Genomic DNA, 11,554 nt, shown 5'->3' with positions numbered 1-11,554 from the left:
TAGGATAGTCTAAAACAAACAAACAATACAAAGCAATGCAAAACCAAAAACCAATGTCCTACCTCTGAGCTTGATGTCTTTTCACCTGATCCATTTATCCAGAGCTCAAGGAACATTAACTCTCGTGCACATGTGCATTAGGAATATCTGCACCAAGCAGGCCACCTCCTTTCAAGTGTATTTCCGTCTCCCCTGGTTTCTTCTGCTGCCTAACGCCTACTGCTGTGAACAGAAACTCTTGATATGTTACAAAAGCCAATACAAGCACATCACTGAATCCCAACAAGTCAGAGTGTTTCATTTCCCTTTGCTAACTTTCCCTACACTGTGAGCTATGTGGGCATAAGCTTCTTCTCCCTGCATATGTGGAATACTGCAGGCACTGCTGCAAGTATTGTGGTCTCTTATTGTCAAGCAACGTGATTGTTTAGATTTGGAGTTTTGAGGGGAAGTGTTTTTTGTTGTTGGCTTTTTTTTTTTTAGTCCTCTTCATTCGCATTACATGAAACATCTATACTTGATAGTGTTGGCAATCTCTACTTGGGTAAGGCAAAAAAAAAAAGTATTCAAAGTTTCACTAACCTCACTTCAAATTAAAAGTTTATCGACTCAGAATCTGCAGAGTAAAGCAAACACAAGCGACAGACTCCACCAACCAGAAGAAGAATCAGATAGCTGGCCTGCGCCTACAGATCTGGACTCAGCTCTGTGAAATGAGAAGTGCATCACTTTCTAACAAACCAGCTGCTGAATTTGCTAAACAACTCACAGCATCCATAAATTTATTCTGAAAGAATAAACTGATGAGGCCTTGACATACATGAATACACCTGCCAGTTAAGGATCCTACCTCACCACATGGCATTTCGTTTCTAACAGCCCCCTACCACCGCGAGCTTTCACTATCATACCGTCCCTCCCAGCCCTGAGATGCTCCTTGCTGCTGGCTGGGTCCCCAAACTGGGAAACGGCCCAGTCGTGTAACACCCAGCTGCTCGCAGACCAACCGGCTTGGCAGGAGAGGCGCTGCTTGGCCTGCCTGGGAGCAGAACAGCCAGACGCTAACCTGGGAGGCACGCACAGCAGCTAGAACCATCCCCTTGCCATTCTCCCAGATGACGAACCAGCACAGCATCCCAGCTGGGAGGCAGGTCCGCTCACCTCTAAGCACAGCTAGAGGAATATGCTCTGAAGGGTCAAAAAAGTATCAGTTTGTAACGTTGATCCATTGACATTTACTATATTTTCCTAAAAAAATCTTATCCGAGTACATTACGCTGTGCATATGGGACTGCTTCTAGTAATAAGTGAACACTGCATTAGGCTCTTTTGAAAAGAAGCTTTTGATTTTCTTGGGTTGACAATTCCACCCAGAAAACACTCTTTCATGAAGGCTAGTATCAACCGCCTCATTCCATGGGAATACATCACCTTGGTTAAAAAACCCCAGTTCTTGAAATTAATTTGGTGTCTGAGGGAGAAGAAGATATTTTGGACTTGAAGACATGGAAAATGCTTGCATAGAAGTTCCTTTTCAAAAGCAAAAGGTTTTTAACTGATCATTTTAATCTATCTGTTGTCATTGAGAGAAAGAGAGAGAGAAGTATCTTTTCATAAGTTTAGTCTTTTGTTTAGAAGAGACCTCCCTTCTCCTCAGAGGTGGAGAAGCAAAGTAACCTGAACAACATGTTGTAAGAAAAAGGCAGAAGCGCAATAATGCTCCCCAACTAGCATTTAAAAACGTAAGCATGAGCTTTTTTCTGTTTTGGACAAACTAAATGGAGTACGAAACATGTAGTTGAAGATACCACCAACAGAAAATCCAAGTTCTGATGTGCAGAGGGACCTATTTTAAAAAGACAAAATCTCTTCTTTCACATTGAAGCATTCTAAGTGATTGTGTTAGTCTGGCCTTTAAATAATGACACTTCTTTTTTCCTCCATCTCAAGAGTGTACTTAAAGAAGCCACTTACAAAGCACTTACCTCCCCTTTCAAGCACAATATTCTGAGTTACATACCTATGGCAGAAGCTAACAAACAAGAAACTTTAACCTAATCTCCAGCAGAAGGGGTTTCAGGAAGGAAGTATACACTAAAAACGTACACAATTAAAAGGATCAAGTACAAGCGTTTTAATTCATCATAACAATTCTACCATACAGAGTAACAAAAAGAGTTACGTGCTTGCATTTGAGTGCAAGGGCAAACAAACACAGGACCAAATAGAAAGTCACCTGAGAGGAGGCCCAATTTATGTGAGAGCAGATTAATTTGTATACTTACTTAGGCAGGACTGCTCCTGCCCTTCTCCTAGTGCAGTAGAGGGGTGAAAAATTATGAACCTGCCATTACAGAAAACACACAGCTACGCATGTATCTGACAGCATTGTCTACTATAATGTGTAATACCATAAAAAAGTTTCTCAATGTTTAAGACTTTGACTTAAAATTACGTTTCACTTATCCTGGGGCTAAGCAATATGTAGGCAGTGATTGAAAGTTCTTACATTACTCACAGATTTCTTATGTGGCCAAACCACCCTCAGCTCAGGAGAACTAATATGCTCTGACATTTCAAATCCCATTCTGAATCGACAACTGCCAGTGCTTTCTCCCAACTGTATGCAGCAATTTCATGAGTACCATTCTCTACAGACAACTTCATTTATTTTTATTTTTAAATTTCAATTTGACCATCCTGTGAAACAAAAGACTGATTACCAACATTTGTACACTGCTCTGGAAAAAGCCTAGCACAGTGCATTTAGTAAAACTGACAGAAAAAAAATGTGCTTTAAATAACAACAATGGACCTCAGAGAAATTAACTGTATCTCTTTATTGTTAACCAATGAATGTTATCCAAAATAGTAGATGTAATTGTAGCTTAATTGTACAACACAAAACAGGATGCTAAAGGAAAAAGCATGTGGAAAATTACTTCACCAAGTAATCATTAAATGTATTCTTAGTACTTCTGCACCAGTAAGTGTTCCCAAATGCTGGTGACAGCAGCTATTACCACTTTGTTCATTGTGAAAATCCATAGTACAAATGGTTGTTCCTGGTTGTTTTTAGAAAAAAAATCACACAGCTTTATAAATGGATCGAATCCATTTACCCCTATTCTATATACTGTAGATTTATGAACAGCAAACTTTACTGGTATTTTTCCCCCAACACTGAAACTGATGTATCAACAGTAGTGCACACTTTCCAGGAAAAAAGAAAGAACTCCTTGGAAGCAGTGTGTTTCACCTGCTATGGCAAACTGTTCAAATACTTTGGAGATTTGCTTATGCTTCAGTGTATGAAGCCTGTGAAACAAGAACTGTTCTTACAACGCACCGCAAGCAGAAACACCAGCTTCCACCAAGCAGCATTTTGAAGCACGTGTACACCATCTGGACATCAGTCCTCAAGGTTAATGAGATATGTTTAGCCCCACAAACCAAAAATATATTAATGTATCTTTATTTTATTTTCATGATGTCACCCCACATAGCCAACCTTTAACTGCAAAATAAAGAAAAGCCTTAGTTGGACTGTTCATAAGAAAAATTAAACCTATTGTGCATGAAAAAAATGTTTAATAAAATGGCAAATTTTAATAGATAAGTGTAAATTTATGAGTGCATAATATCAAACAGAAAAGAGCTGAACCATCCTCAGAGAAAGCAGGGTTCTTCCATTGTGCATATTTACTAGGGTACTGCAACAGAAGGAACAACTGCAGTTCATATTAACTGCGAAGGTATTTCTAAAGTTCATTTTCTAAGCAAGTTTCTCAAAGAAAAACATGAAAAAAGGAACAAGTCTCCTTCTCAAGAGAGAAAGGACTTAATGATTGACATCAGATACGACAATTACAATAACAGCTTCAATGAAAACTGAAGCTACAAGTACTTTTACTCCAACTCTGGGAACTTTCATTTTTATTTGGAAACCTAAAACCAAGTTAATTCATAAGCACCTTCTACACCCCTCCCAGAAGATAGTATACCAGTGACAGGTTGCAGCTTTAAAAAACATACGATGTTTTCACAATTTAAACTCAACAAAAGGCAGTTAAATAACATTTAGCATTATAAATCCATCTTGAATTCAAAGAAAATCCTAGGAGTGAGGGCTCCTAGCATTTGTGATATTACTGAATAGTGAGAGTCAGTTTAAACAGAGCTTTTTTCCCTGGTGTTTGAAGGACCAGTCATCATGTATGTAGTAGTGAGGTAGGATACTGTCCCCTCCCTGGGACTGATGTTTTCATATGCTCCCTTGCCAGAAAGGTCCAGGTCTCCCTACTGCAAATAAAATAATTACAAGCAAATAGCTTACAAAGCTTTTTTTTTATTATTATTATTTTATTTTGCTGCATTAGAACATTTTGCGCATCTAAAATAATCACCTAGGCAAAGCAATACTTATTCAAGCCTATTCGCAGCCACGTGCTGCCCACAGGTAGTGTTCCATTTAAAAAAACATCTCCTGGAACTACCACCTGCCATCCAGACCTTTGTGAACAGGTAGGCAAAGAAAACCATCAATGATGACAGGACATGAAACACCAAAGAATTTGACTTGGGAAGGAAAAAAAAATGAGAAAAAAAAAGAAACTGAAAGTCAGTGATATCAAACTCTTAGTGGTGTAGCTACATTGAAAAAACGTAATTTCAAACTTCATCATACTGAAATAGTAGTACCTATCCAGTTTAGGTTCGGCTCCATTATTCTTTCTATTTCTTAAGGTTTAAGCAGTATGTACACTTGTCAGTCAGCATATACTTCACATCAGTTTTCAAAGAAAAAACTACAAAACAATAAAACTGAAGACGTGATGGGGGAGAAAAAATTGCTATTATTCTCCACACCCTCCCCCCGCAGAAGTTACGGATGACAGACTGCCTTACTGTTGAATAGCTTCCCATAAATTTGTCCTCTGACCACTGTAGTCACACTGGTATTAAGTGCTTTGGCAAAGTGGGGTGCAATCCATCAAATATGCAAAGACCTGCTTTTATCTCTGTTGGTGGTTCAGCTTTACGAGGAACATATATGCAAAATAACAGCTCTCACATTGCTTCAAACTCATCGATACGCTGCTTTGTATTGCCTTGTCGGATTTGTCGAAGTGTCTTGTACTTATCACGGCCTGCTTTAACATTCTCCGCATGAAGGACATCATTTTGTGTTTTCTTGGTTTCGTCTCTGGCTTGAGCCAACTCAGAACTTAAAGCCTGTTGAATAAAATATTTGCATTTGAGTCCTTTAACTAATCTTTTAATGATTCTGGAATTTCTGATAACATCTATTTTGCAGCTTGGAATTTCTTGAATGCCAACTAACGAAATACTTTCTGTAATGTTCAGTAACTAAAGTTGAGAGGTCTATCAGAAAGACTGCAGAAGGAAGAGAAGAGCAGCAGCAGCAGCACAGGATTCTTTCCTTACAGAAGCGTGAGCATCAAACTAGAAAAAAGGCCTCATACCCTAACATCTAAGAAAAGAGGGAGCAGCAGGAAAAGGCAGGAGAATGATCTTATTTCTATTTCTGCTTGACTAAAGACAGCAGAGTCATCTCCCTGATTCTGTCAGTGACTGTTCAAGCAGAAAAGATAAATTACCGAATCACACTACTAAGATATTGCTGCCAAAAAAAGAAGCAACTTCTCATTTATTTCCTTTCCAAACAGACATTTCTTAACTCAGCAAACTGTTACCACTAATATTAGATTATTATACTTTGAGAGATGCTTTTAGAGATAGACTAGCCTACAAGTAAATGCTCTTTTTCAGGGAATTAAGATTAATCCTAAATGGGCATATTTCAGTTTTTGCATTTACAAAGTCTGGGTTTATCTGAAGTTGCTCAAATACTATTAAGCAAGCATCTGATCATACTACTTAATTTCAGAAATTTAAAAAGGAAAGCATCATGTTTTAGCATTCGGTGTCCTGGGCATTATAATAATTACTAGAAATCTTTACTGTCCAGTATGACAACATAGTAATACTTCTAAGCTATAAAGCATAATCTTACATCCAGCCTTCCCATTTCTTCTGCTGCTAGAGCACTATGAAGGCTATTGGTTAAACAGCAATAAACCAAAATAAATAAGGGTGTTTTCATAACTTCAATGAGATTTTTGACAAACAAAGAATGAAAACACAAAGCCTGAATTATGTCGATGCAACTGTAAGCCTTCATTACCTGGAGTTGTTTCTTAACACGTTCATTTTTCTGTGTTTCTGTTACCCGTTCTTCCTCACTCCTGTGATTCATGACACCATCAGAAGACAGCTCTGCGCTGGCTTCAGCATTGTTCTCATCATGTTCATCGTGTTCGTTCTCTGTTGGAGGAATAACTGGTGGGGGAGGAGGTGGAGGAGGAGCAGACATCACAGATTTCAGTTCTTCTTTGGTCTTTTCCAAGTCCTCCTGGGCTGCAAAAGCCTAAATAAAGTAAACAACACTTAGCATCTTTAAAACTGATTTATAAATAGTCAGAAAATTAGAAAGAAATATTTGAGATGGTTTTAGATACAGGGAAACCACTTCTATAAATAACACAGGAAAAGCTTAGATGCTGAAAGCTGTCGAAGAGAAAAACAGGGTAAAAGAGGTATGACTAAAACCAGCTATACTATAGGCCCATTTAGTCCACCCATTTCCAGCAGTAGCCATAAAAGAGTGAGAGAAAAGTCAGAAAGGAGGGTAATATTTTGATTACTTTCCAACTTTTCCAGCCTCCAGAAATTCGAGCCTCAGGGACTTCCTAAACAAAGGTGATGTCCTTGAATTTCATATTCAACCAGAACTTTTTTAAGAAATTGTTCAATCACTTTCTAACCTGTGTATACAGCTAGTATTCACATTCCATAGTCAATTACAAATTGTGAAGAAATATTTTCACAGAATCACAGAGTGATAAGGATTGGCAAGGACCTCTGGAGGCCATTTACTCCAAACCTCCTGCTCAAGCAGGGACACCCAGAGCAGGCTGCCCAGGACCACGTCCAGGCGGCTTTTGGAGATCCCCAAGGAGGAGACCCCACAGCCTCTCTGGGCAGCCTGTGCCAGGGCTCTGTCACCCGCCCAGCACAGAAGTGCTGCCTGGTGCTCAGAGGGAGCCTCCTGGGTGCCCGGCTGTGCCCATGGCCTCCTGTCCTGGCACTGGGCACCGCTGAGCAGAGCCTGGCTCCGGCCTCTCTGCACCCTCCCTTCAGGGACTGAGGGACACGGATGAGATCCCCCTGAGCCTCCTCTTCTCCAGGCTGAGCAGCCCCAGCTCTCCCAGCCTCTCCTCACAGCACAGATGCTCCAGTGCCTTCATCATCCTGGTGGCCCTGCCTTGGGCTCTCTCCAGTATGCCCAGGTCTCTCTGGTACTGGGGAGCCCAGAACTGGACCCTGTACTCCAGGTGTGGCCCCACCAGTGCTGAGAATTTTGTCTTAAACTGAATTTTTATTTAAATGATCGTCTCGTTACATTTGATGTGCCTTCGTTCTAATTCTGGTTCCTCTTTTTCACCACCACTCATGTTTTTTTATGCCTCTCTTGACGTGTTTCTTTTCCAGCACAAAGATCCAATCTATTCCATTACCACACGTACGGAAGCCATCTCAAATCTTTGATCACACCTTTGTGGTGAGATTTCCCCCTCTCTCCCTTCATGTCTATCTGCTACTAAGAGATGACTTCTATAGACGTGTTAACTGACTTCAGAAGACTGGAGAACAAAAACCTTTAAGAAAAGCTTCTCTGAAGCCTAAGGGAGTAACAGACCCAACCCCACGGACTTCCACTGGTATTCCTGCACTCATCTCCCTAAGTTTCTTTGAAGTTCTGACTTCACACAGCATGAGCTCATTACTTTGTGTTGCCATTCTGAGGCTTCCTCCTCTTTTTTTTTCTTGGCCTCCTCTAGAAGTGCAATCTTGGCAGTGAATTCAGCAAGTTCTGCTGCCTGAAACAAAAACAAAAAAACATTTAGTTCAATACTATTTTGGTTCTGCCTTTGACTATTTTCAAGTTGGATCACAGCAGTTATCCATCACTTCTCTGCTTATTCAAAACAGAAATTTTAAACATACATGACAGAGGGAGAGAATCAGTAACCTTGCATGATAGGAATAAGTCCAGAGGCATACATAAATATACATATATATACACACACATACACGTATGTCTGCTGCACTTCCAAACTTGCTGGGAAATAAAGAGCTGCAGTTACAAATTACTGTTTGGCATTCTTTCAGTTTAATACAGCTTTAAAGGTTCCACCAAAAACCTGATGACTCTGGATCACAATCTCAGCACTGTCAAGCTACATCTTACCTTCAGCATTGTGTGCTGACTTAGAAGACAAAATGCTGTTTTATAGTTGAGAAATGCTCTCCTAAAATTTGTGCCTCTTAGTTAGTACGTGCAAATCTTCAAACAGAAGCTATCTAACACAGACTATAAGAAGATAACGCTGCAAAGAGTAAAATCTAACATAACGGTTTTATTATTTTTTTTATACTAAGTCCCACAGCAATCTGTAACAAAGCATGGAGCATTTCACGTACTTGTCCATTTTACAAAACAGATGTAACCAATATCAAAGTCTAGATTTCCAACTGTATTTTTCCCTTTGTTTAATGCAGGGTTAAAGATTCTTACTAGTTGCTCCTGGTTCTTCATTTGATCAGCTGCCTGCTTGGCTAGAGCAGCTTTAGCTTCTTCAGCTGCTCGACGCTCTTTTTCCAGGCGCTCTGCTTCTTCTTTTGCACGCTTTCGTTCTTGATCCAGTTCTAGAGCTCTTCTAGTCTGTTCCTCTAGCTCTGCCATAGGGAAAGTTTGCAGACAATACATCGTTACTGAACTCCTACTCATATGTAACACAGATAACAGCCGTAACACACTCAAAATAAAGTAAGGTAGAAAACTGACAGATTTACAAGGTCACCTCAAGTTAGCCTGACTTAAGTCACGAAGAGCTGTTATCATGTTCCCCAGAGCTACACTCCAAGCCTGATTTTTATTCTCCCTGTTTGAAACATACGTTGGATATATTTCATCTCACTTGACTGACAGCCCAATGTTTCAGAAAAATATCAACTCATCTTTATTTAGTTCTATCACTAAGTGTATACTCCCTCTCACTTATATGAGAAGTTTTTATATACAAAAAATCTTGTTACCATAAAAAAGGCCAGAAAATCACCTACTCTAGTAAAATGCTTCAAAAAATACCTTAACTGCAACTGACAATTTAGACATGCACCTCCAAAGTGACCCACTGGAAAGATCAGAGAACAGAGGCAGCTTCAAAAAGATGCAAAGAGGAAAACCTTAAATCAAGGAAGGGGTAATAGTTGTCTAGCTGCCTAGTTAGCAGAACATAACAAGCTAACGGGCTAAACCATGATATAAGAGAAATAGGAAGAAACAACAATCTACCACTTCTGTAATTTCAAAGGAAGATTTGCACAGGGAACTTTGGTTTTTCTGATAATCCAAATCTGAAGGCCAGAATCAGGGGCACGGCATTACAAATATGTTGAGTTACCCAAACGCAGTGCTTATAAAATTAAATAAAATGCACAAACGTTTTAAAACACTATTCAAAAGGACAAAGTCTTCCAGTGAAGATGGAAAACACTTAACTACCGTATCAACTACAGAACAAAGGCACCATTCATATAAACACTAGTCCATATAGGAAAAGAAGGCTAAAGACTACTAACACATGGCCATTATGTACTCTATAAGAAAATGAACTATTTCCTATTAAATTTATCAGAATATAAAATAATTTGTTCAGAATCAAGGAATTGTTTTTTCGTACTAGTTTGACAGTTATGCATTTATACTCTCCTACAGAACAGTTTTCCTAGTAACATACATGTTAAAAGAAATACTAACAAGTGATTTCTATTGTAAGTAATTTACAACTAAAGGTATTTCCAAATGAAGTGCGTTATAACAATTTCTAACTTAGCAAGAGCATTATTTTTTCTTTATTAAAATGAAGATCGAGTATGCTGCTTAACTCAATACAATGTAACAATTCCAGACGAAAAAAATCCTATTCTGATTCCTATCCCTTAATGATAGGGACACACTCAGAACAAAGTTAAGCTTTGTAAGTTTTCTTCAGTAACACAGCTCTCAAGAACTCCAAGTTACAGTATAATTCCTGTCAAGTTCTCCAAAAATTAATGGTTATGACATGCTTAACAGAGATTCTGATGTCCCGTCTTTGGAAATGCAACAATTGGAATATGATCACCAAGTCAGAGTAGCTCTGGAAACACTGCTTATTTTTAAGGTTCCGTGATGTCTATACTTCCGTGAAAGAGATTTCAGCCGACATTTTCCCTGCTGAACATTCTACCCAGGATTGCGTTTTACTTCATTTAAAATTTGGACCAAAACGTGATTTTTTTTTTTAATAAAGGAAACATGGAACTTATTTCATCAGATCATCAAAAAATCCAGAACACAAAGCCCACAGAATAAAAAGGCTTTAACCTTTTCTCAGAGAAGCTCTGTCATACTCATGATTTTAAGCAAGGGCTGGAATTTGCAGAGGGCATCCGTTACATCAACAGGAGTGCCTTTTTCAGTGCCTGGTGAAAAGTTTCTGGGTTTAGTCAAATTACAAATGTATACACATCTTTCAAGGACTTGTGAGACGTACTAGCTACTCACTGTTGTTTACTGAAAGTGTGCCTATGGGTTTTTTTTTTTCCCCTAGCAGAAGGGCAAACACCTGACATCAGCAGCTGATTTAGTGATGGAGACAATAATATGACAGTCAGGCGAACTGCTCACCGTGCTGCTGCTGATGGTAACTTTCACGATACCACACAAAACAGCACCAGGAGATGCTACAAAGCACTGGAAACTCACTATCCACAGAATTAAACCTTCACAGTCACCCTGACACTGTGATCTGGGATAAAAACCTCTCCTTTGAACAATTCCAAAGCCCAGCTTGTATGTCAGCTGTCTGGGTGTGTCCAACCTGTTCTGCACTGAAATACTGAGAAGTACAGAGGTAGAGCTAGAGAACAGTGCCAGGCATATCCAATTTATTTGCACAGATGTAGCCACTGATTCTCTTTATTACACTTGAAGACACCATTTGTGACCAGAAGAGAGAAGGATGGAACTTTTATGAGTATGAACCAAACCTGAAGCAGAGAGTATGGAAAGGAGCAAGTGGAAAGCAGCTGAGGCATGGACCGTACAGAGTAGTTCAACACAAAGAGCCGTGATTATTCACTAAATATAGCTTAGTCACTGAAATCTGACAAAATTTTAGTTTTTAAAATTCTCAAATCTTACAAGGGAATGGGAAAACAAAGGGCTAAGGAACTTTCAAAGGAAAAGTTACATTCAACAAAATCCTAGACAAATTACGTTGAATCTTCAGGCCCCCTCCAGCCTCAGGTTTTCAGCATGTCAAGTACTTCACAGGTTTGAGTTAAACTGTATATTGATTATCTTCAGTTTTATTAAGAAAAGACTCTTACTAAAATTAGGAATTGTTTTCATATGATGCAC

General features: G+C 39.1%; 1 protein-coding gene across 3 annotated transcripts in view; it reads right to left on the bottom strand.

The window, feature by feature from the left end:
• Positions 1-2,816: 2,816 nt before the first annotated feature.
• Positions 2,817-11,554, bottom strand: part of RDX (radixin) — a 41,266-nt gene continuing 32,528 nt past the window's right edge. For all 3 annotated transcript variants that reach the window (XM_083810760.1, XM_083810758.1, XM_083810759.1), the window contains 4 exons: positions 8,663-8,823; positions 7,872-7,964; positions 6,209-6,451; positions 2,817-5,235 (listed from right to left, as the gene is read on the bottom strand). In XM_083810760.1, coding sequence (XP_083666886.1) covers positions 5,071-5,235; positions 6,209-6,451; positions 7,872-7,964; positions 8,663-8,823 — 662 coding nt within the window. In that variant the 3' untranslated portion in view covers positions 2,817-5,070. The remainder of the gene's footprint in view (positions 5,236-6,208; positions 6,452-7,871; positions 7,965-8,662; positions 8,824-11,554) is intronic.

This window comes from Anser anser (genome assembly GCF_964211835.1).
Source record: "Anser anser genome assembly, chromosome: 1".
NCBI classification, from domain to species: Eukaryota; Metazoa; Chordata; class Aves; order Anseriformes; family Anatidae; genus Anser; species Anser anser.
The sequence above is the reverse complement of the archived record's forward strand: the minus strand, read 5'-3'. Positions and strand labels throughout refer to the sequence as shown.